The sequence below is a fragment of the Aquarana catesbeiana genome, linkage group LG04, assembly GCF_042186555.1.
Source record: "Aquarana catesbeiana isolate 2022-GZ linkage group LG04, ASM4218655v1, whole genome shotgun sequence".
Classification (NCBI taxonomy): Eukaryota; Metazoa; Chordata; class Amphibia; order Anura; family Ranidae; genus Aquarana; species Aquarana catesbeiana.
In genome coordinates this window covers 529,395,704-529,419,784 of record NC_133327.1, presented here as the reverse complement: position 1 = coordinate 529,419,784, position 24,081 = coordinate 529,395,704, and the positions used below count along the sequence as shown (strand labels likewise).

At 42.0% G+C, this 24,081-nt stretch overlaps 1 protein-coding gene across 6 annotated transcripts in view; it reads left to right on the top strand.

Annotated features, from left to right (window-relative positions):
• RGS17 (regulator of G protein signaling 17) overlaps positions 1-24,081 on the top strand; it is a 319,010-nt gene that overhangs the window by 118,264 nt on the left and 176,665 nt on the right. For 3 of the 6 annotated variants that reach the window (XM_073627839.1, XM_073627837.1, XM_073627838.1), the window contains exon 2: positions 7,288-7,425. In XM_073627839.1, coding sequence (XP_073483940.1) covers positions 7,307-7,425 — 119 coding nt within the window. In that variant the 5' untranslated portion in view covers positions 7,288-7,306. Of the gene's footprint in view, positions 1-7,287; positions 7,465-24,081 lie in introns of those variants that run through there. The other 3 variants (XM_073627840.1, XM_073627842.1, XM_073627841.1) reach the window with 3 other exon arrangements.

The window sequence follows — 24,081 nt, the reverse complement described above, 5'->3', positions numbered from 1 at the left end:
GTTTCACTGCGGGGATGGTGTGTTCAGGGTGATGTGCAGTGTTAGTTTTCCACCACATATAGCATTTTGCTTTTAGCCAAAAAGTTCAATTTTGGTCTCATCTGACCAGAGCACCTTCTTCCACATGTTTGCTGTGTCCCCCACATGGCTTCTCGGAAACTGCAAATGGGACTTTTTATGCCTTTTTTTTCAACAATGGCTTTCTTCTTGCCACTTTTTCATAAAGGCCAAATTTGTGGTGGGCACAGCTAATAGTTGTCCTGTGGACAGATACTTTTCACCTGAGCTGTGGATCTCTGCAGCTCTTCCATTGGGCCTCTTGGCTGCTTGCCTAAATAATGCTCTCCTTGCCCGGCCTGTCAGTTTAGGTGGACAGCCATGTCTTGGTAGGTTTGCAGTTGTGCCATACTCTTTCCATTTTCAGATGATGGATTGAACAGTGTTCTGTGAGATGTTCAAAGCTTGGGATATTTTTTTATAAACTAACCCTGCTTTAAACGTCTCCACGACATTATCCCTGACCTGTCTAGTGTGTTCCTTTCCCTTCATGGTGCTGTTTGTTCACTAAGGTTCTCCAACAAACCTCTGAGGGCTTCACAGAACAGCTGTATTTATATTGAGATTAACTTACACACTCTATTTACTAATTAGGTGACTTCTGAAGGCAATTGGTTCCACTAGATTTTATTTAGGGGCATCATAGGGAGCTGAATACAAATGCAAGCCACACTTTTCAGATATTTATTTGTAAAAAATGTTGAAAACCATTTATCATTTTCCTTCCACTTCACATTTGTGTGCCTCTTTGTGTTGGTCTATCACATAAAATCACAATAAAATACATTTACATTTTTGGTTGTAACATGACAAAATGTGGAAAATTTCAAGGGGTATGAATACTTTTTCAAGGCACTGTATATAAAATATAACAGATATGTGTTTTTGTGGGATCATTTAATATCATTGCTTAGTGATATAAGCCTGTTTTTACATGTCTATTTGAAGAGCAGATTTCTTGAAAGTTGCATTATTTTAGTTTAGAAAATCCTATTTAAAAATATGGCTGAAATTTGAAGCTTAGCTTTCACAACACTTATAATAAATATTAATATCTTTGTAAGGTATTTAAAGATTTGAAAGGAACTGTCGATCAGAACTTCTTATGTGATTTGGCAGATTTTTGTGCTACTGTGAGACATATGAACGCACAGATTTCAGCATATCATAAAACATGAATTTCACTTTACCAGCGCTGCCTTAGCTATCATCTATTCTTAACCTGTATTTGCACTCTATAGTTATACTTATTACTGGTGGTAATAGTCTCCACATCCAGATACCACATATATACATGTTAGAGAACCTTAGTGAACAAACCGCATCATGAAGTCCAAGGAACACACCAGACATGTCAGGGAAAAAGTTGTTTTAAGCATAGGTTATAAAAAAATATCCCAAGCTTTGAACATCTCATGGAGCACTGTTCAATCCATCATACGAAAATGGAAAGAATATGGCACAACAGCAAACCTACCAAGACATGGCCGTCCACCTAAACTGACAGGCCAGGCAAGGAGAGAATTACTCAGAGAAGCAACCAAGAGGCCTATGGTAACTCTGGAGGAGCTGCAAAGATCCACAGCTTAGGTGGGAGAATCTGTCCACAGGACAACTATTATTCATGCACTCCACAAATCTGGCCTTTATGGAAGAGTGGCAAGAAGAAAGCCATCGTTGAAAGAAAGCCATAAGAAGTCCTGTTTGCAGTTTGTGAGAAGCCATGTGGGGGACACAGCAAACATGTGGAAGAAGGTGCTCTGGTCAGATGAGACCAAAGTTAAACTTTTTGGCCTGAAAGCAAAATGCTATGTGTGGCGAAAAACTAACTCTGCACATCACCCTGAACACACCATCCCCACCGTGAAACATCGTGGTGGCAGCATCATGTTGTGGGGAGGATTTTCTTCATCAGGGACAGGGAAGCTGGTCAGAGTTGATGGGAAGATGGATTGAGCCAAATACAGGGCAATCTTAGAAGAAAACCTGTTAGAGTCTGCAAAAGACTTGATACTGGGGCTGAGGTTCACCTTCTAGCAGGACAATGACCCTAAATTATACAGCCAGAGCTACAATGGAATGGTTTAGATTATTAACACATATTCATGTGTTAGAATGGCCCAGTCAAAGTCCAGACCTAAATCCAAATGAGAATCTGTGGCAAGACTTGAAAATTGCTGTTCACAGACAGAGCTTGAGCTATTTTGCAAAAAAGAATGGGCAAAAATGTCACTCTCTAAATGTGCAAAGCTGGTCATCCCCAAAAAGACTTGCAGCTGTAATTGCAGCAAAAGGTGGTTCTACAAAGTATTGACTTAGGGGGGCTGAATACAAATGCATGCCACACTTTTCACATATTTATTTGTAAAAAATTTTGAAAACCATTTATCATTTTCCTTCCACTTCACAATTATGTGCCACTTTGTGTTGGTCTATCACATAAAAACCCAACAAAATACATTTACGTTTTTGGTTGTAACATGACAAAATGTGGAAAATTTCAAGGGGTATGAATACTTTTTCAAGGCACTGTACCTGTATTAGATTTGCAAGACAAGACTTAAATATTTATTAAATATTCATGTGATGACTACAGATTCTTCCATGACAAGCCCAATTAATTTGAAGACAAATGCCATAATCAAACATTAATGACCATTTAAGAGTAAGCTCAGTTACTGATCAATAACACTCCCTTTTCTCTCTCAATCCATCTAAATTATTAGGACTACATTAAACAGTAGTCCCATGAGATGCATGTTTCCTAAGTCTGCAATAAACAAAAGAGCAAATGTTAATTGCAGCCAACAGAATGCTTTGAAACAGTATCCCTCAATAATGAATGAGCAGAATAAAACTAATGGTGGAACTTTAATGGCAGCACAATATTTACAACACCAATAGAGAGATAGAAATAAAATCATGATTTGTATTTTTATGTTTTTATTAAATATACAGTGTTATATAATTCCGGATGTGTTTGGTTGGAGCAACAGGCCCACTTTTTCAGAGGTAAAACACTGTACTGGGGGCATAGTTGTTGATTTACTAAAGGCAACTAGGTTGTTCACTTTGCAAGGGAAGTTTGTAAGGAATTTTACGCAGAGCTTAGTGAATGAGGTGAAGCTCTGCTGACTTCCATAATCTGAGCATGTGCAAACAAAAATGTTGTTTTTTGTATTTTCCTTGCATGTTATTGCTTTGAAAAAAAAGCCCCACTTCTATGCAAACAAATACCACTGTTAGGGGGAAGAATTGTAGTAATGGAGGAGATGGCCATCTCGAAACCTCAAGGAGGGTTACCACTTTGCAGTCATGAAGAAGTTATAAATTGTAGCAGGTTACTTAGACTACTAGTGAGGCCTTTTTCACATGGGCGGGCTAATCTGGTCTGCCTGCCAGTTTTATTTTGATCCCTATCAGATCATCCATTGCCCTCTATGGAGCAGAGGCTGTTTACACCCGCTGACATCCGATCCACTAAAAATATAGGGAAGGGGGAAACGTTCCCCATCTATCTGGCGGATCGGATGACCGTCGGCTGTAAACAGACAGGCGATCCATTTAAATCCGACTGCCCATAGAGAAGGAAAGACTGCATAAGCAGAGCAGACACAGACCTGTCATCCGCCTGCTCCGTGGGGATCAGTGTGATGGTGTGAAACAGCCCATAGAGTTGAAAGAAATGAAAGGTAACAAGTCAGCTCTCAACTTACCTTTGTTGAGATCGCTTCACACCAGAACCACACAGGAATAAAGGTGAAAGGTGGGGCAGAATGGTCCCATCCCAATACCTATGGGATCATGACAGACAGATAATAAGTTGGGTTAAAGTTTATTTAAAAAAATCAATAAATAATTACTTCTGTGATTGGCAGTTGATTGCCAGTTAACCAATTAAAGACTGGCTGTCGCCAGCAGGTATCATTTGAATATTGCTACTTGGTATGTTGTAGGGTGTTGTTTTATTGAGTTACGTAATAGTTCGAGCTTATATATAGCTGAGCTATATTTAGTATTATATATATGATAAATATATTATAAGTTGTACTTAATATATTTAAGTGAATTACATATTTGATGTAAAAGATGTTACTAATAATTTTAAATATATTATACCTATAATAAAGAGCCACGGCCTATTATACCACAGGTGCTGCAGTAACGTGTTTCATTAGTATGAATGTTCTGTCTATGATCCCACAGGCCTTTCCCTCACCACGTTTTGATGTAAACCGGCTCTTAATTTGACCCTGCTGCTAACTGGACAAAGTAAATTAGCAGAGCCCCATAAAACAAGTAGATTTATATTTACGTCTCTGGTGGGCAGTGTTCTGAAACCTCACTTCATAAGCTCCAGGCGGCTATCCAAACACTTTTGGACATCCTATCCACCATTTTTGGTTGTGTCAGGTAGCATGTCCCTCACTGTACAAATGTGGTGTGAGGCTGGATTCACACCACTTACATTGACATGGGTTAACATGTATTCTAGAATTTATTATATTGATGTGGGGTTTTTTTTTCCACAACAAGATCAAAAATAATGTTTTCCCTTAACATCCTTTGCAGCACATTATAACAGATTCTGCTATGGTTAAATATAAAATGTTCCTAATTTGGCCAGCACACACTAACACAATGCACGTTGGTCTATTGGAATCAATAAAATTTGTCTTGTCATTATGCTGGGGCTGTTTTGAGCAACATAGCACAATGCTATTTAGCCTACTTGCTTTAGTAGTGATGATAACAGATGGACTGTTGTACTGTTTTTCACGTTAGGTTAAAAAAAGTGGTTTGTTCAATTAATGGTTATATTTTTACAGTACTGGTTTTTTTTGTTTATTGTTTTTTCCTAAGGGCATTCACAACCTTTACCACAGAAAAGAAAAATGGTGTCATTAAATGCTTTGGTATTTTGAATGATGTAAATCAACTTTGTTTTACTCTGTTTGATTTTTCACATTGTTAATGATTCCTTGATACAAATAAAACATATAATCAAGTTATAATAGGACAATTCTTAATTTTGTACATGTGGTTTAATATGTCAATCCATTCAGCTTGCAACTAAGACTTTGCTAATTGCAGTGCCTTAATAGAACATGTAATATCACATTATATTGTAGACAATGCCCTCCAGTTGTTCTGTTTATTCCTATAAAATATAATATCAAAAGGGCTTTCTTCCTCTATAAGGCCAAATATTATCAGAAATGAAGGGTTTGCACATTGATTAGGGTATGTTTAGTAAATGAATCCCTCTTATTGCATGCAGCATCAGAGATGAGATAATCAGTGATTTTCTACCCTACTACTAATAATACTACTTGTCCAGGTATTTTTGTGAGTTAACTGCAGCCTTGTGAGGCAAGGTGAATGTACTCATCATTTTCATTTCATATAAGAACTAATGGTCCATGTGCACACATTGAGCATTGTTTGTTTTGAGATTGGATTGCTGTCAGTCATTTTATAGAAAATGCATTTCTATTGAAAAACCAAGCATGTAAGCATATAAGCATCCCTTGCCCCTGGATGCAGGTAAGGACCCCCATGTGGCTCAGTTGGCTAGCAATTCACCTTTCACCGGTTTGATCATTGAATTTTTGTGGGATCTAAGTATTGCAGGCCAGTCAATTTTGATAGGGTTAAACGAGTTTATTTAGTCTGAGAAACCCAGAGAAAGAGGTAGGGATTAGGGAACAGAATAACTAAAGAAGTATTCAAAGACTCCAGATCCTCCTTACAGTCAAGACAGAAAAGGATCTTTAAAGGAGAAGTATAGCCAAAGTTATTTTTGCTATACTTCTCTCATGGATCACAGTAGTACAGTTCATTCTGCACTGCTGTGACCAGGACATCATTCAGTCGATCCAATCTCGGGTAAGATCCCGATCTTCTAGTCGAGATCCACCCATGTGCCGGGACCGAATCCCTCGTGCCACTAGGAGACTTGAGCCAGTTGCCCCCTCCTCCAGCCCAGCACTCTAGTGAGTGATGGAGGAGCAGAGCAGAGAGCCAATGATTGACAGTCACTGCTCTCTGCTCAGAGCGGAGGAGAGAACTGTGATGCAATCAGTGGTGTTTGGTCGCTTAGTTCTCAGTGCAGAAGTGGCGGGGGACAGATGCAGCCTCGGAATGAAGCTGCATATACCTAGGTGAGTATAATTTTTTTTTCATAAACCTCATACTTCTCATTTAAACCAGACCAATACTCTGTATTCTTCTGACTGTAAAGCAGTTGCAGCACACAGAGTCCATGAATGAGCCATCAGACTTCCTGCCATTTCCAAGCTCATACCCAGTTTTTCTGGGTGCTTTTTCAGCACATGAAGCTCCTCCCTGGTACTCCTAGTCAAGGTTCCAACTTCACTCTTCCAGGTAGTTCTTCTGACAAGGAAGTGCAAGCTTTCAGACTACAAAAACATGGCACAAGAGGTCAAAGAACAGCTACATACTCTTCCTTCCCAAGCAAAGCCTAGGAGGCAAGAGAACTTTCCAAGGTTACTCCAAATATTTATATGCTTCCTCGGCATGCACCACTGATAATAAACCCCCTGATGTTTGGCCAGAAAGACATAAATATTCATATCTTAGATTTTTGGATTCTCTTACACCATTTCTGGGACACTCCTCAAGATCAGGCACAAGCAAACAATAGCACTGAACATGGGGAAAACCTGAGAAAAAGCAAAACTATCAATTAGAGCTCATGCTTACTACAGCCTAGCAGCACTAATATTAAGAATAGGGACACTACTGCTTAGGGCAGGGTTCCTACATGTAATACAGTACATGTGCATAATATATACAGTACATGTGCAACTTATAGGACAAGTGCAACTGCTACCCCCAAAGCTCTCCTCTTCACCCTCCACAGCAACCCTGTAGATTATAATAAGACCCTCCCATCTGGCAATCTCAGTAGTCTGTATATATACATATGTATGCCCTCCATCTCATCCTTTTTATGCCTCTGTCAGAACAGGATCAGCAGGTATTAACAGCTTGTTGAAGGACAAGTCTTCCATTACTGAATTTCTTTGTGAGTGTGACATATCACATGACCTAATGCAGAGTGCTGTAAAGTAAGTAATGGAGGAATGAACAAAGTGTAGGCTTGCTTTACCCTGTAGCCTGTGGTGATGTTATCAACTAGAATGATTATTAATAATGGTGCATAACTACACATGATCTCACATCTTGTCTTCTGATATTTTTTAGCTACTTTGGACTCGCTGAAATGCGAAAAAGGCAACAGTCACAAAATGAAGAACCCTCACCTGTGTCACAAGCGCCTGGTGGAAACCAAAGGCCGAACACATGCTGCTTTTGCTGGTGCTGTTGTTGCAGCTGCTCATGGTATGTCTTGCAGTATATTTGATACCTTATCCAATACAGGTAAATAAAGTACATATATAGTTTTCTGCCTTTAGGTAAAGCTGTAGGTACAGCTATAACATGTGCTGGATGAAAGTACATAGAAGGTTAGATATAGTAATGGTGCCTTAAAGGTTGCTTTATTCAAATTTCTCATTTAATAACCTCTGAATACTTTTTCATACCACAAGAAAACTATCAGTTAACTGCTAACATGATCCAAGATCTGTGCTGCATTCCGACTAATTTGTCAGCCTTGCTGCTAAGTCCATGATACTTTTAGTAGGGCTTCTCTGAGGGATGGTAGTTTTTACCAGAAGTGTTTCCGGGCATTCTGTGTGACAGCAGAGAGAACACGAATAGCTGCTGGAACCAGGATGGGGCAAATGAAGACATGTAGTACCAAGCAGTATTTAATAGGGGCTGGTTGAAAGACAAGCAAAGGCCAGGAGTAATGTAAAGGGTACCAGGGGAACTAATGCAGCAGCCTTATTATTGGGGATGATACAGTATGATAACACACTCTCTGAGCAACTGGAAACATAGGAGGTCATTAGGTAGAGTCATTATTAATCATGAATTATTTTCATTAGTTGCTCAAGAGCCACACACATGGGGTGACGTAGTTCTCAACATTGAGCGCTGACAGGCGGACCCCCCCCCCACCCCTTTAACCTCTGCAGCAATGCTGGCAGCACTCACACGTCTAAATCCCAAAGACAACCTCTGGATATGACGCTGAGCACGTGCATTCAACTTCTATGTTCGACCATGGCGAGGCCTGTTCTGAGTGGAGGAGGAATAGAGTTGCGCTCTTAACAATGAACAAAAAAAGTCTCACACAATAAATGCAAAACGTGATGAATAATAAGCTATATAAAAACAAATACTATATAATAAATGTCCATGAATTGTTCAAAGACCCAAAATTCATTGACAGGTGACCTATGACATCATATCCACCGTAGGGAGTACATATAAGTCTGTGATAATGAATTCTCAACGTGATGGGACACATCACATTAACAAACAAAGTGTGTATCGACCACCACATAAATTGCGCGCTTACCAGCTTGCACAAGCTGAATCACTTGTGGCTAATACCCAGCCAGGGCCTTTTCCTTACAAGATGTCAGGGAGATACCACTCTGAGCTGGGTAGACTTGCAGAGCAGAGGAAACAAGACGTGCAAACTTTCCACTGTATAAAATCATTACTTAGGCACCATGATTGTGGATCTACAGTGTGGAGATCTTACTTATTATGACTGTCATAATAAGTAAGATCTCCACATTGTAGATCTGTAACAAGCTAACATTTATACATGACCTCTTCATCTCTCATGGCTTTAACATACTCACCATAACCGAAACCTGGCTTCAAAATTTGGACTCAGCTTCTCCTGCTGCCCTCTCCCATGGTGGCCTCCATTGGACTCACTCCCCCAGACCCAACGGACAGTAAGGAGGTGGCGTTGGATTCCTTCTATCCCCACAAAGCACCTTCCAAGTCCTTCCTATCCCTCCCTCTCTTTCCCTCTCTTCTTTTGAGATGCACTGTATTTGTCTATTTCTCTGAGGATTGCAGCAATTTATCAGCCTCCTGGACCGGTGTCGCGCTTTCTTGATGACTTTGCTGCCTGGTTACCCTACTTTCTCTCCTCTGAAATACCCATGATCATTCCTTGGTGACTTCAACATTACTGTCAATGCTAACAGCCCAACTACAGCTAAACTTCTCAACTTAACCTCATCTTTTGACCTAACACAATGGACACATACTTCAATTCACTCCAATGGTAATACCCTTTACCTTGTATTTTCCCATCTCTGTAACTCTGGCAACCTCACAAACACCCCCTTTCCTCTCTCTGATCACAACCTCATTAGTTTCACTGTATCCTTGCCTCCAACCACCCATCCCTCCAAGCAGCAAACAATTACTTGTAGGAACCTTCGCCACCTTAACCCTTCTCTTCTCTATTATGCTACTGACCACCTATATGACATAATATCTCCCCTGTCCTGTCCTGACCTGGCCACCTCTGTCTACAAAAGTTCGCTCTCATTATCACTAGATGCACTTGCTCCTCTAACCACACGCAGAGTCAGGCCCTGACCGTTACAACCCTGGCAAACTGACAACACTAGAAATCTCAAGAGACATTGTCGCGCTCTTGAACGACTGTGGCGTAAAACCAAATGCCTGAAAGATTTCACCCTATATAAATCTGCCCTTCTAAAATACAATTCCTGCCTCCATGCTGCCAAACAAGCCTACTTTGTTTCTCTTATTCATACTATGACATCCAGTCCCCGTCGGCTCTTCTCAGCCTTTAACTCTCTGCTTCGTTCCCCACCCACTCTACCCACTAACTCACTCACTGCCCAAGAGATTGCCAATCATTTCAAAGACAAGATTGTCGCAATTCGTGAGGACACCTCCACTGTGCTTACATCTTTCCCACCCAACATACCTGGCCTAACAGCACATTCAACACTCTCCTCTTTTGAATTGGCTACTACTGAAGAGGTTACAAAACTTCTCTCAGATGCCCATCTAACCAGTTGTCCCTTGGATCCTGTTCCCTCGCAACTACTAAAGTCACCCTCTTATTCTATCCTATGCTCCCTCACTCACATCTTCAAGCTCTCCCTCTCTAGTGGCACCTTCCCCTCCCCTCTAAAACATGCGCAGATCACTCCCATACTTAAAAAAGCCCTCACTGGACCCCACCAATCTAAACAACTTAAGACCCATCTCATTGCTCCCATTCACCTCTAAATTTCTAGAACTCTTAGTCTACAACCGTCTTAGCACTACCTCTTCACTTTCTACCTCAGTGAAAATAACCTTCTTGACTAATTACAGTCTGGCTTTTGCTCGCAGCACTCCACCGAAACTGCCTTACTAAAACTCACTAACGATTTACTAACTGCTAAAACCAACAGCCAATACTCCATACTCCTACTACTTGACCTCTCTGCAGCCTCTGATAATGTTGACCACCCGCTACTTCTCAATAAACTACATTCCCTTGGCCTCCGAGATTCTGCTCTATCCTGGCTCTCTGCCTATCTATCACAGCGCTCCTTCAGTGTCACCTACAACTCTGTCTCCTCCTCTCTATTGCCCCTTTTTGTGGGGGTCCCCCAAGGCTCTGTTCTTGGACCCCTTCTCTTCTCTATCTACACCTCCTCCCTTGATCACTTGATAACTGCCCACGGCTTCCAATACCACTTATACGCTGATGACACCCAAGTCTACTCCTCACCTCACTCCTTCAGTCTCCGCTCGCATTACTAACTTACTAACTGACATATCAGCATGGATGTCGCACTACTTCCTTAAACTAAATCTCTCTAAAACTGAGCTATTAATATTCCCCCCCGCCCGTGCCCCCCTCCATGACTTTTCCATCAAAATCAACTATGCAACCATCAGGCCCTCCCCTCACGCCAGGGTACTAGGTGTAATCCTAGACTCTGACTTGTCATTTTAGCTGCAAGTGCAATCCTTGTCAAAAGTTTGTAGAATAATCCTCCGTAACATCTCTAAAATGCGCCCCTTTTTAACAAATGAAACCACCAAGCTTCTCATTCACTCCCTTGTTATCTCTCGCCTTGACTATTGCAACTCCCTTCTCATTGGCCTGCCTCTCCAGAGGCTATCCCCTCTTCAGTCTATCATGAATGCTGCTGCCAGACTTATCCACCTTACCAACCGATCAGTGTCTGCCAACCCTCCCCTGCAATCCCTATACTGGCTCCCAATCACCCAGCAAATTAAATTTGAAATACTAACCACAACATACAAAGCCATTCACAACTCTGCCCCGAGCTACATCACCAATCTTGTCTCCAAATATCATCCAAATCGTCCTCTCCGCTCTTCTCAAGACCTCCTACTCTCAAACTCTCTCGTCTCCTCCTCCCATGCTTGTCTCCAGGATTTCTCCAGAGCCTCTCCCATCCTCTGGAACTGGCTACCTCCACTGGTCCGCCTATCCCCTACTCTTGCTACCTTCAGGCGATCCCTGAAAACTCATCTCCTCAGGGAAGCCTATAATGTCTCCAACTAATCTCCTACCACTTCCATCAGCTGATTCCCCACAGTTACAACCTTTTGTACCACCTGCCCCACCCTATTAGATTGTAAGCTCTTCTGAGCAGGGCCCTCTTAATCCTCTTGTATTTTATTGTATTGTAACTGTATTGTCTCCTTTTTATATTGTAAAGCGCTGCGTAAACTGTTGGCGCTATATAAATCCTGTATTATAATAATAATAATAATGGTGCCTGAGTGATGATTTTATACAGTGGAAAGTTTGCACATCTTGTTTCCTCTGCTCTGCAAGTCTACCCGGCTCTGAGTGGTATCTCCCTGACATCTTGTGAGGAAACCCTGGCTGGGTATTAGCCACAAGTGATTCAGCTTGTGCAAGCTGGTAAGCGTGCAATTTATGTAGTGGTGGATACACACTTTGTTAATGTGATCAGTCACATCACATGGAAAATTCCTTATCACAGACTTATATGTACTCCCCTACAGTGGATATGATGTCATGTGTCACCTATCGAGGAATTTTAGGTCTTTGAACAATTCATAGACATTTATATATAGTATTTGTTTTTATATAGCTTGTTCATCACGTTTTGCATTTATAGTGTGAGGCTTTTTTTGTTTATTGTTTAGAGCGAAACTCTATTCCTTCATCTATATTGTCTCTGTTTATATCTCGTTTGCAATAGATTTTTATTCAAAAGTTTAACAAATTTCTTAGGATACAAATAGTATATCAGTACAGAAAGATCCATGCACTCTCAAAAGGTGACCAAGTGTCTGATCCATATGACTGTAATATAAAAACAATTATAAAGGTAAATACAGTTGAATTAGGCTACTGGCCGCTTGGACCTGAACTAAATAATTATAACTTCTCGGTAACATTTGATCATGCTGTAGCGCCTTTAGCATAGAACGAGATCGGGGCCCTTATCACCAAAGTCAATCAGGTACTTGGAGTCACTTTACGTAGCTCCCACATTGGTATCAAGAAATGAGAGGCTCCAGGACTCTCTACTTGCATTCATAAGGTAAATCATTAAACATAAAAGAGAAAAGAAGAGAGAATAATAAAGGGGGGGGGAGGAGTAAAAAGGAGAAGAATAAAGGTCAGAAATCAAAAGCAGGAGTCATTACCCTCAGCCTAGGCCCCCTACTATCCAGTTCTGGGAATTATGGAGCTTGGAGGTACTTAATCCAGGGGGACCAGTGCAAGACTGACCACTGGGGTTTTCCATGCTCGTGCTATTGTAATTTTAGCTGCTGAAGTAATAAAGAAGATGAGGGTTCGGAGGTGTCTAGGGATCAGGTCCAGCAGGTCCGCAAATAGCGCCGTTTTAGGATTTCTAGGTAGATTTTGTCCTGTCACCGAATAGACCAGAGTGAATATTCTGATCCAAAAGCACTGGACCTTGGGACAGGACCACCAGACATGGAACATAGTACCCTCTTGCCCGCATCCTCTGAAACAAAGGGGTGAAGTGCCAGGGTACAATCTCGCCAGCCTCGCCAGAACCAGGTACCATCTGGACAGCACCTTGTAATTCGCTTCCACCAAGGAAGTATCGAGTATTCCTCTGTGCACCATGGTCGACCACTGTCCCCAAACCTCCTCCTCTATAGTCTTGCCTACATCTGATTCCCATGACAATTGGTAGGAGGGTTTAGTCCATTGAGTATTGAAGAGGGCATAGAGCTCCGAGATCCCCCCACGTGACTCAGGTCCACGTATGCATTCATTTTCAAACAAGGTCCTTGTGGTTATGTCTAACGGATCGGTGCCCAGGGATTTTATAAAATTAGTAATTTGATACAGGCGGAAATATTCCATCTGGAGCATCTGTAACATCTCCCGGAAATAATTCTGTTGCCTGATCCCTTTGTGATCTATGAAGTGTGCTATCCTGTAAAGGCCTTTGTTAACCCACCATGTGAATTGTTGGGGATTCTGTCCTGGAGGAAAGTGCAGGTTAGGGGCCACAGGGGAATGGGGAGAATTCAGCGGGTATAATTTGCACATCATGTCCCAGAGACACAGGGAGTGGGATAAAGAAGGACTCAGAATATCCCGACGTTCTCTTGTCGGGAGCCACATCAGGAGTTCCACAGGCAGTGAAGGATTAGCCTGCGCCTCCAACCATACCCAGTCAGGTTGGTATGTCGTAAAGAAAATTTGGTATAGTTGTACCAGTGGAGCACCCCTATAGTACCTAAAAAAAATTATGAACTGCCAGTCCACCTCTCCACTGGCCGATATAGAGAGTGGAGTGAGCCACCCTACATCCACTACCACCCCAAATTAATTTGTAAACCAGCGATTTAAGTTTTTTTAAAGAATGTAAATGGTATTGGAATTGGCAATAATTGAAAAAAATATAAGATTTGAGGGAGTACCGTCATCTTAATGGCTGCTATTGTACTCATCCAGGAAAGTTCATGTATCTGCCAATTCTTTAATTCTTTTTCAGTGGAGTTGTAAAGGGGGGTGTAGTTAACCTGAAACAGTGTGGCAATGTCCCGAGTGAGTTTAACTCCAAGGTAAGGGAGTGCTTGTGTGCACCATTTAAAGGGAAAGGACTGCTGTTCCACATTCCATACTGAGTCAGGAAGATTTATGTCCAACGCTTCTGATTTAGATTGACTCGCACTCCTGAGACAATTTCAAACCTAGAAAGTGTTACAAATAAATTAGTCAGAGTTGTGATCTGTTATAAATAATAACAAATCGTCGACAAAGAAAGCACATTTATGAGTCTTGCCACCACTAGAGACACTGTGAATGTTAGGGTTAGCAGGAATGTCCGCAGCCAATGATTCTATTGCCAAAATAAAAAGGAGAGGCGAGAGAGGGCACCCCTGTCTAGTTCCTCTCCTTATCTGTAAAAGGTCCAATTTGTGCCCATATGCGAGAATGTTAGCTGAAGGATTTGGGTATAACGTACCGATAAGACTTAACAATTTTGGTCCGCAATTCCATCATCTCAATATGTGGAAGAGGAAGGGCCAGGAAACGGAGTCAAAGGCCTTGTGAAGGTCCAAAGACAGCAACATTCCTCGCCTAGCTCCTACCCCATCCCAATTAGAGAGTATATATAGATATAGACCAGGTCTATGGCCTGTCAGATTTGGTTAGCAGCCTGCCGCCCCGTAACAAATCCCACCTGGTCCACGTGGATATATGGCACCAAAAATGTATTATATCGGTTTGCATATATTTTTGTGAGTAGTTTCAAGTCGTTATTGATCAGCGATATCCAGCAATAGTTTGCCACATCACTATGATCATTATCTGGCTTAGGGATCAAGCATATATGGGCTCTATTAGAATCTGCATCGAGTGCTACCCCGTCGCGAAGAGCAGTAAAGAATTTTTGTAGAAGAGGTGCCAGCAGTGGGGCAAACTTCTTATAATAAGAGACTGAGAAGCCATCCGGCAACGGGGTCCTGGATGCATTGGCCTAATTGCGGCCAGTATTTCTGCCACTGTAATGTCCCCCTGCAAGACCTCGCTGTACGAATCTGAAAAAGATGGGAGGGCCACATCCTTAAAAAAGTAATTCAGGGCCCCGGGTGGGGGGCCTCCCTGTTCAGAGTATAGGGAGGAATAGTAGGAATGGAATAATTCTGTTATAATCTGTGGGTTCTGTGTCAAGTTTCCATTAGGCTAAGTTTAGGGAGTACAGTTCAGGGAATCCGAGGTGTAAGTCTGTGTGCCAGCATAGTATCAGGCTTGTCCTTCAACGTGTAGAAGGAAGCTTGGGTCCACCTAAGACTTTTTTCTGCTTTAGTTATCAAACAAAGATTTAATTCTCAACAAATCTATTTTGTCTCTGAAGTCTAAGTCGGGTGTTGTTTATGTTGGGTCAGCAGATCAGTTAAGTCCCGTTCTTTGTCCCTTTTTAATAAGTTAGAGTGTTTTTTAATTCGGGACACTATTTGTATGAGATAACCTCTAATTGTGGCCTTGTGGGCCGCCCAATTAATCACAAGGGAAGTGTCCTCCAAGTTATTCAAAGAAAAGTATTCCATGAGATGTTGTTCCACGTCAGAACAGACAGAAGGGTTACCCAAAAGAGAATCATTTAGTCTCCATGGAGCGGGACCTCTGGTACCTTGTAAGGAATCACACGTGGTCCAAAGCAAGGAGTGATCTGACCAGGTCACCTCTCCTATTTTACTGGCCCAAAAAAGAGGTACGTTAGTGGGATTTGTGAAGAAGTGGTTTATTCTGATATAGGTATTGTGGACATGGGAAAAGAACATATAATCCTTCCTGGATGGGTTTAATTCTCTCCAAACATCAATTAGGTTATGGTAATGTAACGTTTTGGCTAATTTAGATCCAACTTTGGGGAAATGTCGTGGAGCAGACGAATGCCTCCTGGTTTTGTCAAAGATAGAGTCTGGGGCCACGTTGGAATCACTCCAAAGAGAACAACTCCTCCTAGGTCAGGGGACACAGTGTGCAATCATTTTCGAAAGAAGGGTAGTTGGCCCGTGTGGGGTGCATAATAAGAGATTAAGGTGATGGGTGAGCCCTCCAGGTGTCCTACCAGTACCAAGTACCTGCCCTCGGGGTCACTAATCTGCTTCTCCAGTGAGAAAGAGACCCGTTTGGAGAAACATATTGCCACACCCCCAGTCTTACCCGGGCCATTCGCTAAGTAGAAATGAGGATAGTAGTGATGTAGAAATTTAGGGTTGTAATTCGGGGGAAAATGTGTTTCCTGAAGAAAAAGCACCTCTGTGTGTAGGGATTTGTAGTGTTGGAAAGTCATTTAACTGGAGCATTAAATCCCTGAAGATTGTGCGTAACAAATTTAAAGGGGAGGCCTGCATAGGTTCGCCATGGTGCACCCAGGAAATAATAAACTCACTCACCAATGCCTTTAAAAGATGGTTTGTGGGATCGTCCAACTGGCGAAGTTCTCCTGGAAGTCAGGGCTGAGGACCGAGGGACTCCGAAGTACATGAGGATTTGAGGAAAGAAAGAAGAGAATGTGAGGGAGAAAAGGAATAAGTCGTACAATCAGAACAGGTACTGTCCTACAAAATGCAAGGAACAATATTAGGACAAATCACTTAGAATATTATCAATATTTAAACAATAACAACAAAAAAAAAAAGGGTATAAACCCCTTGTCGTCAATAAGTATCAACCCTGGATTGGACCAAGAACCAGGTTTGATCCCAGTCCCTTCAACAAGGAAGAGGAACAAAATCAAACAGGGCAGATGACAACCGCCACCAGCCGCTAACACACCCTTAAGTCATCGACTTCAAACCATACATTTTTAACGAAGAGAGGAAGTCTATTTGTGTCTTTTCACAAAACTAAAAGATAGTACTTGTTTTTTAAGAGAGAGTTTCCTTCCTTCTTTAAGATAACAGAAAACTTAGGAGCCATCAGAAGATGCTCCAACTGTGATCCGCCCTAGGATCAATTGGGGAAAATAGTGTCAGAGTTAGTTTGCAACGTTCCATAAGGGACCATGACAGCCGTCGTCATCATGGAGGTCTAGTCTAGCCTTGAGCTTGGCCTTGCTTCTTGTAGAGCGCCACACCTGAGATAGAGGGCTCTGTAGAGGCCTGCTGGTTGAAGGTTTGAATTGTGGGGTATGGGGGGAACCTCCAGGTTCAGTTGAGATCAGGCCCAGGCTTTTCAGTAATGCTTCACCTTCAGGGAAAGTTGAGAAGGTGTGTTTTTTGTTACGGAAGGTGAAGTTCAGCTGGAACGGAAAGGCCCAATGATATTTGATATTGTTGGCAATTAGTGGCTGTAGCAGGGGGTTCACTGCTCTGCGTTTTTGTACGGTAGCAGGCGAGATGTCAGCAAAAATCTGGATGGAGTGATCTCTCAGGTGCAAATCCGCAATTTCTCTAGCTCTAGCCTTCACTCTTTCCTTCACCGCATAGTAATGAGGTTTTACTATGATGTCTCGCGGTAGACCATCTGACTGGGGTGCAGTCAGGGCCCTATGGGCTCGATCTAGTTCCATTCTGTGGGAAGGTATATCCGGAATAAGGTGTGAAATCAGTTCTTTAACTGTGGCTTCAGAGTCCGTAAAAGTTTCAGGAATCCTGCGCACCCCGAAGTTATAGCGACGTGTGGTTCTCCAGGTCGTCAATCTTGTTCAAGGCAACTTCTAGTCTCTTATGGATATTCTCTATACAGTCAGTATTTTGGCTGGTCCTGGTAATAGTGTCGTCTAGCTTGCTTTCCAGGGTTCCTGGAAAGCAATTCTTGGAACTCATGTTTCAGATCTGAGGTTATGCGTTTACTGGCCTTCTCCAGGCCCTGCTCAAGCAGTGCGGAAAATCTGGCCAGAAGGATGGGATCAGAGTTTGCAGCTATTTAGGTACCATTAGTACACAGCACAGTTCTTTTTTCCTTTTTCTGTTCTGAGTGAAACCTGTCCTCTTAAACCACCGTATGGTCTTGGCCACCGTGCTGCAGCTCAGTTTCAGGGTCTTTTCAATCTTCTTATAGCTTAGGCCATCTTTATGTAGAGCAACAACTCTTTTTTCAGATCCTCAGAGAGTTCTTTGCCATGAGGTGCCATGTTGAACTTCCAGTGACCAGTATGAGAGAGTGAGAGCGATAACACCAAATTTAACACACCTGCTCCCCATTCACACCTGAGACCTTGTAACACAAACAAGTCACATGACACCGGGGAGGGAAAATGGCTAATTGGGCCCAATTTGGACATTTTCACTTAGGGGTGTACTCACTTTTGTTGCCAGCGGTTTAGACATTAATGGCTGTGAGTTTAGTTTTTTTTCTGTTATACAAACTGTGCACGCACTACTTTACATTGTAGCAAAGTGTAATTTCTTCAGTGTTGTCACATGAAAAGATATAATAAAGTATTTACAAAAATGTGAGGGGTGTACTCACTTTTGTGAGATACTTTAACTGTCTGGCAGGGAAGTCACTGACCACCATACAGAAGCTAGCTATGCTGCAATATTAAAATTACCAGTTAACAGTAATTATTATTAATTAATTGAATGGTAGAATGGTAGAATGTTCAAGGTATTATATTGTCAGGTTCCTTAACCTCTATGACTCCATTGCCATATGTTCTATACTTCTGTAAAGTGCCAAATATAGGATCCCCATCAGATCCCCTTATATATTTATGAACTAGTAGGGGTCTAAAAAGTTTCTACTCCAGGTCAATACATAGCTTCCACTGCTAATTGTCCAGTATGCAGGCAGATGACACAGGAAGCTGCAGATCTGAAATAGGAACATAGTAATAGAGCGTTATTTGATTGTCTATGGAACATGGCAAATCCTTTGGATAAACAGAACACTTCTATGTATAGGAAGACCAACTTGACCCCTTTTCTGGATGCCCTTTCCCCTAATTTTTTTTTTCATTATTCTTGCCTTCTTTTCAAAAGTTTTTAGGCTAGTCACATGATGTGCATGGTCCTTTTCACCTCATCTCCAGGGCAGGTATTTCCTCAGTGATGCAGAGAGTGTCCATGGCGCCATCCTCTGCATTATTGTGCTGTGTTTGTAGGGTACTGTGGTGATGTACCCCCAGAGGATGGGTCAATCACACCCTGCACTCCAGGCAGAGGATTGGCACCGGATTGCTAAATAAGTGAGGCTGTAGGGGGCATTGCTTGAAAGGAGGTGAGTATTGCAGTGAGTGCAACATTTTAAGTTTTACAAACTCTGGGAAACTATTGCAGACTTTTCTATATATTTATATATATTGTTTTAAGAATTGATTCTTGTAAGGTGAATAGTCAGGGGACAGCCGTATTGCTGACTTTTTTTTTTTTACATGTTTTGTTGTTTTTAATTTATAACCATTGGCATATTTAATCCCACCAGTCTTTCGCTTCATACGTTTGGGTCGAGATTATTTTGCCTTAACTCATGGAATGTCATTGTTTACAATGCTCGTGTGTATTTGAATATGTCTTAACCAGAGATGCACAAGCCTCCTTTTTGGTGCGGGATCGCACATTCATTGGTTGATTCTCCTACTTCTAAATGAGGCTTGAATTGTACCTAGAACCAGCGAGGCTTGACTCCAAAACAAGGCTTGACTTAGAGTGAGGCTTGAATGCTTGCACCCACAGCGAGGCTTGAATGCTCTCCGGTGGCCAACTTGGTTCCAAATCGAGGCTTGGACATCTATACTATTACCAACATGGCCATGCCTTTGATTAGAGCAGTGGGGATGGCTGTACCCTGCCTATTTTCGGACAGTAAATATTTGCTTGGTGTAGGACATCGACCCCATGCCCCAGATGACGTTAGGTGGAGTCCATGTCCATTAGGTACCACCTACGCCAACCCTGTAAACTGCTCGATCGACTTCTAGGATGTCTTGAAACTATTAATGCTCGTTTCATACTGGATTTCTGTAAGTGTTTAGCACTAATTTCTTTAAATAAAATGTCAAGCAGTTTTACACTATGTGGCTGTTTTATCTTCCCTTAATGGGCCCTACTATGAAGTAAACTTTACCATCAGCCATGACAGTACCACCACCTGTGTCATAATAGAGGAAGCTGATTGGATCTTCTATACTTCTATATCTTCTATACTTCTATAATTTGTAGTCTAGACCTCTGGTAAGGAGGCATTTTATATCAATATCAGTGATGGTGCACTTGGGTGATCAAAACGCACATCAATTATACTCATTGTTACTGGATGTTCATCAAGGAATTCACCTGCATTGTTCAGAACAGCACCAGTTGTTCACACTTTATGGACACTTGTTTATTCATTATCTATGTTTAGCGCGGCAACATTTTTTTGTTTCATGTTTATCACCAATGGTCCTGTTGTGTTGTTGCCAGTAGCTTGTATACCTGTGCAATAATTCTTTTGTTTATGTTGTAACTATTGCAGTCAGACTAGACTTGGGCCTTAAAGCGGTTGTAAACCCACAAAAAAGAAAAAACCTGCAAGACAAAGGCTTAATGAGCTAGTATGCATAGCATACTAGCTCATTATGAAATACTCACCTTAGATCGAAGCCCCCGCAGCGGTCCCGGCACACTGCTCTGCCCGGCGACATGTCTCCCGGAGTTATTTCGCGGTATCGCGGCTCTGGCCAATCACAGCGTCAGAGCCTGGGATACCCGGAAATAACTCCGGGAGACAAGTCGCACGTGCGGAGGCCGCTGGTAATGTCCCATCAGCTGAAGCAATGGCACAAACGAGCCGTTGCTTCAGTTCGCATGTGCTGATGACATTGTCACATGCTGATACAGGGGATATCTCCTGAACCGTGCAGGTTTAGGAGATATCCATGGCAGCTACAGGTAAGCCTTATTATAGGCTTACCTGTAGTGAAAAGTGGTTTGTAAGGGTTTACAACCACTTTAAGCTGTGTACTTAGCTGTTTTCCTAAGAAGAGAAAGAGTATGTTTCCTTTCCTGAAAGAAAATGTTTTGAGATATGATTATATCTCCAAAAAAAAGCAAATAAGTACTTTATCCTAATGAAAGTATGGGATGAATTGCAGACCCATCATCTAGGAAGAGAATCATTGGTAGAATCGTTATACCGCATTTAAAACTTGAGTCCAAGTGAACATAATTTAAACAGTTTCTGCCCTAAAGGTTTTGAGAGAACATCCTTAGGCTGCCATTGCTGACCCCTCTTTCTTAAAAAAAATATTTCTCAGACTTCCATGCTGACCCAATGGCTTAAACATTTTTTTGTGTCACTGATCAAGAACAACTCTGCAAAACGGTAGTTCTGACCCTTTTCTGACTTCACCTGCTGCTAACTTGCACTTTAGAAGCAGGTCAGGATGGCAGGATGTACAGTATGTTTCTGTCCGTACAGGAGTACTTTGTGCAGTGTAAAGCATAACACTTCATAGAGCAAACAAACATAGACAATGGTATGGTACTGATAAGAAATGGTAAGAAAAAAACAAAAGTTTAAAAAAGGCATCACTTGCAGCTGCGAAAATGAGTGAGCAGCCTTGTAATCTCAAAAATCACTTTGTCCAAAAGATAATCTGTAGTTGCTAGCTTCAAAAACAATTGAGGGGATTGATCATCTGCTCTAATTTGGTGCATCCTCTCAGATAATTTTATTTTAGCAGCATTTGTTTTAAGAACTTCACTCGGGTAACAACTGAATTGCTCATTTTGGCAAATTGCATTCTCTTTACCTAAAAAGAGGGAATCACGCTAAAATGTTACATTAAAAAATGAATGGGTAAATGTGCAAAGGTATATGCATGACATTTTTTGCATAAACATGCAGAACAAAATTGGTGTGAAAATGAATTAATTTTGTTATCATACAAACACAACCAGTCAAAAGGTTTAGAGCACCCTGATTTTTTTCCACTACCTATTGAAGTTCATGTTTCATGTTTAATGTTTCAGTTTACTCTGAAATAAATCAAAATAAACTAATTAGAGACAAAAATGAAATCATAAAATCATCTTGTTTAAAAATGTAACCTAAATTTTTTTAGTGACTTTCAGAAATTTGGCTTCTAATTCTGTTCTAGCTCTGGGTCAGACAGATCTGTTGCTGTTTCCTCCAGTTTCTAAATGCCTTTTGTAGGAAACTGTATTTACTGACACTGACTTTCTTTGTGATTTCAGACCAATATAACCCTTTAAAGGGTTATATTGGTATGTCTTTATTTATTAATTGCATATGTTCTACCCTCATTGCACGTAGTTGAGGTATAATTAGACAGACAACTAACTCCTCCCTTAACAACACATTGAGGCAGGCGCTAGGTCCTTTTTTCAACTTTTATTGCATTGAAATAACAATCAATCAGTGTATACAATATACAAAGAGCAATATACAAAATATACAGTACTGACACACTAGCCTAACTAGGGAAAGGGGTTATAAACATACCGGTGATGTTTCCATTAGGCTGACGATAGAATTGCAGCTAAATAGGCGTAGCGTCCTCTTGAAAAGATGCATGGATGAAAATAAGATGGCTACTGGGGGCTGTCTCTCAGACCTCTTGGTCTAGTCCACTGGAATGATGGGAAACTTTGGTGGCTTTTAAGCAACAATCTGTCTACCTACAGTAATAATTCTATAGAACTATAAGTATGCTAAAGAACCACTAGATGGCGATATTACAATTTTCTTTACATACCATTAGCATATTCAACAATTAGCAAAAGAACATAAAAAGCACTTGCTGAAGGCATGACACTCCCCGCCTGGTATCCCGTGAATACCAACTATGATGGTCTCTCTGGGAAGAGTAGTAAAATAAATTTGGACACAGCTCTGTGGAAAGGTTTAGGCTCATCTTGCCTAATGACCTTAACCTCAACTTTCCTGACTTTCCCATCTTCGCTTGGAAACACTTGGGTTATCAGTCCCATAGGCCATTCATTTCTCCTCGACTGAGTGTCTTTCACGAGAACAACGTTGCCAGGTTCAAAGTTGGCTTGCTGTCTACAAAGGGATTGAGTTTCTTTAGGGGACAGTCTCTTGAAAATTCTTGTGATTTTGAAGGCATTCTAGTGTTAGTGCATAGGTCTCTTGTTGGACACAATGCATGATAACATTTTTAATCTGTGTGAGCTCATCCACTGTGTATACCTTGCGACAATAGTGCCAACCTTTGCAATGTCCTGATCCTGTAGGTGTGGCTCTAAAAGATCTGGCTATGTGAATTAAGCAGGTATAGCTCTGTATAAAGACTTCCAAGTGGAAAATCTATGAAAGCGCTTGGATCCCAACAATTTGTGAGAAACTGTTGTGTGTAGTTGTCATGTACCTGGTGGGTGAGCCTGACGTGTAGAGGAAGGCCTCTCGTACAGCTCCGGCTCGAGAGCCCCTGGTAGTGGGACAGCAGGCTCAGGAGCACGGTGGGGTAAGAGTGCCTATGATCAGTCCAGAAGTCTGTATCAGCAGTAGCCAGGAACTCGCAGCAGGAAGCCGGAACACAGAAGGTAGCAGGCAGGCGAGGTGGCAGATGGCTGGCAGACTTGGCAGGAGATAGGCAGAGATGCACCACTGGAAGCAGGAGCTTGAAGCAGGTGGGACAGCCAGAAGCAGGGTCAGACAGAGAATTATGCAGAAGCAGCAGGCAGAAGCGTAGTCGGGTCACAGGCAGGTTTTTGCAACAGACGGGCAAATCAGACATGGACAGCAGGCAGAGGCGTAGTCGGGTCACAAGCAGGTTCAGCAACAGGTGCTAGGTAACAGGAACTGGAGACAGAGAATAGTCCGTTGAAGACAAATGGTCAGGGCAGGAAGCAGGCAGCGGTAGCCGGGAACAAGCCGGATCGGTAGCAGAAGTCAAACAGACAGGAATCAGGATTCAGGTAACGCTGTAGACCAAGCAGCAACCAGCCAGTGTTGAAGCTCCGTTTAAATAGACCGACTGGTGCCAGTTCTGGTAACAGGTGCGCGCATGCGCCAACGCGCGTCCGCGCATGCGCGTCCGCAGAATTGCCCACAGTCATTCTGGACATTCTTAGTTGGTGCCTGCGCACAGGTATGCACCTGGAAACAACAGTTGTACTCTGCAGACGTCTTCCCTGACACTGCCCCCCCTTACGGGCAGCCTCCGGATGCCAAGT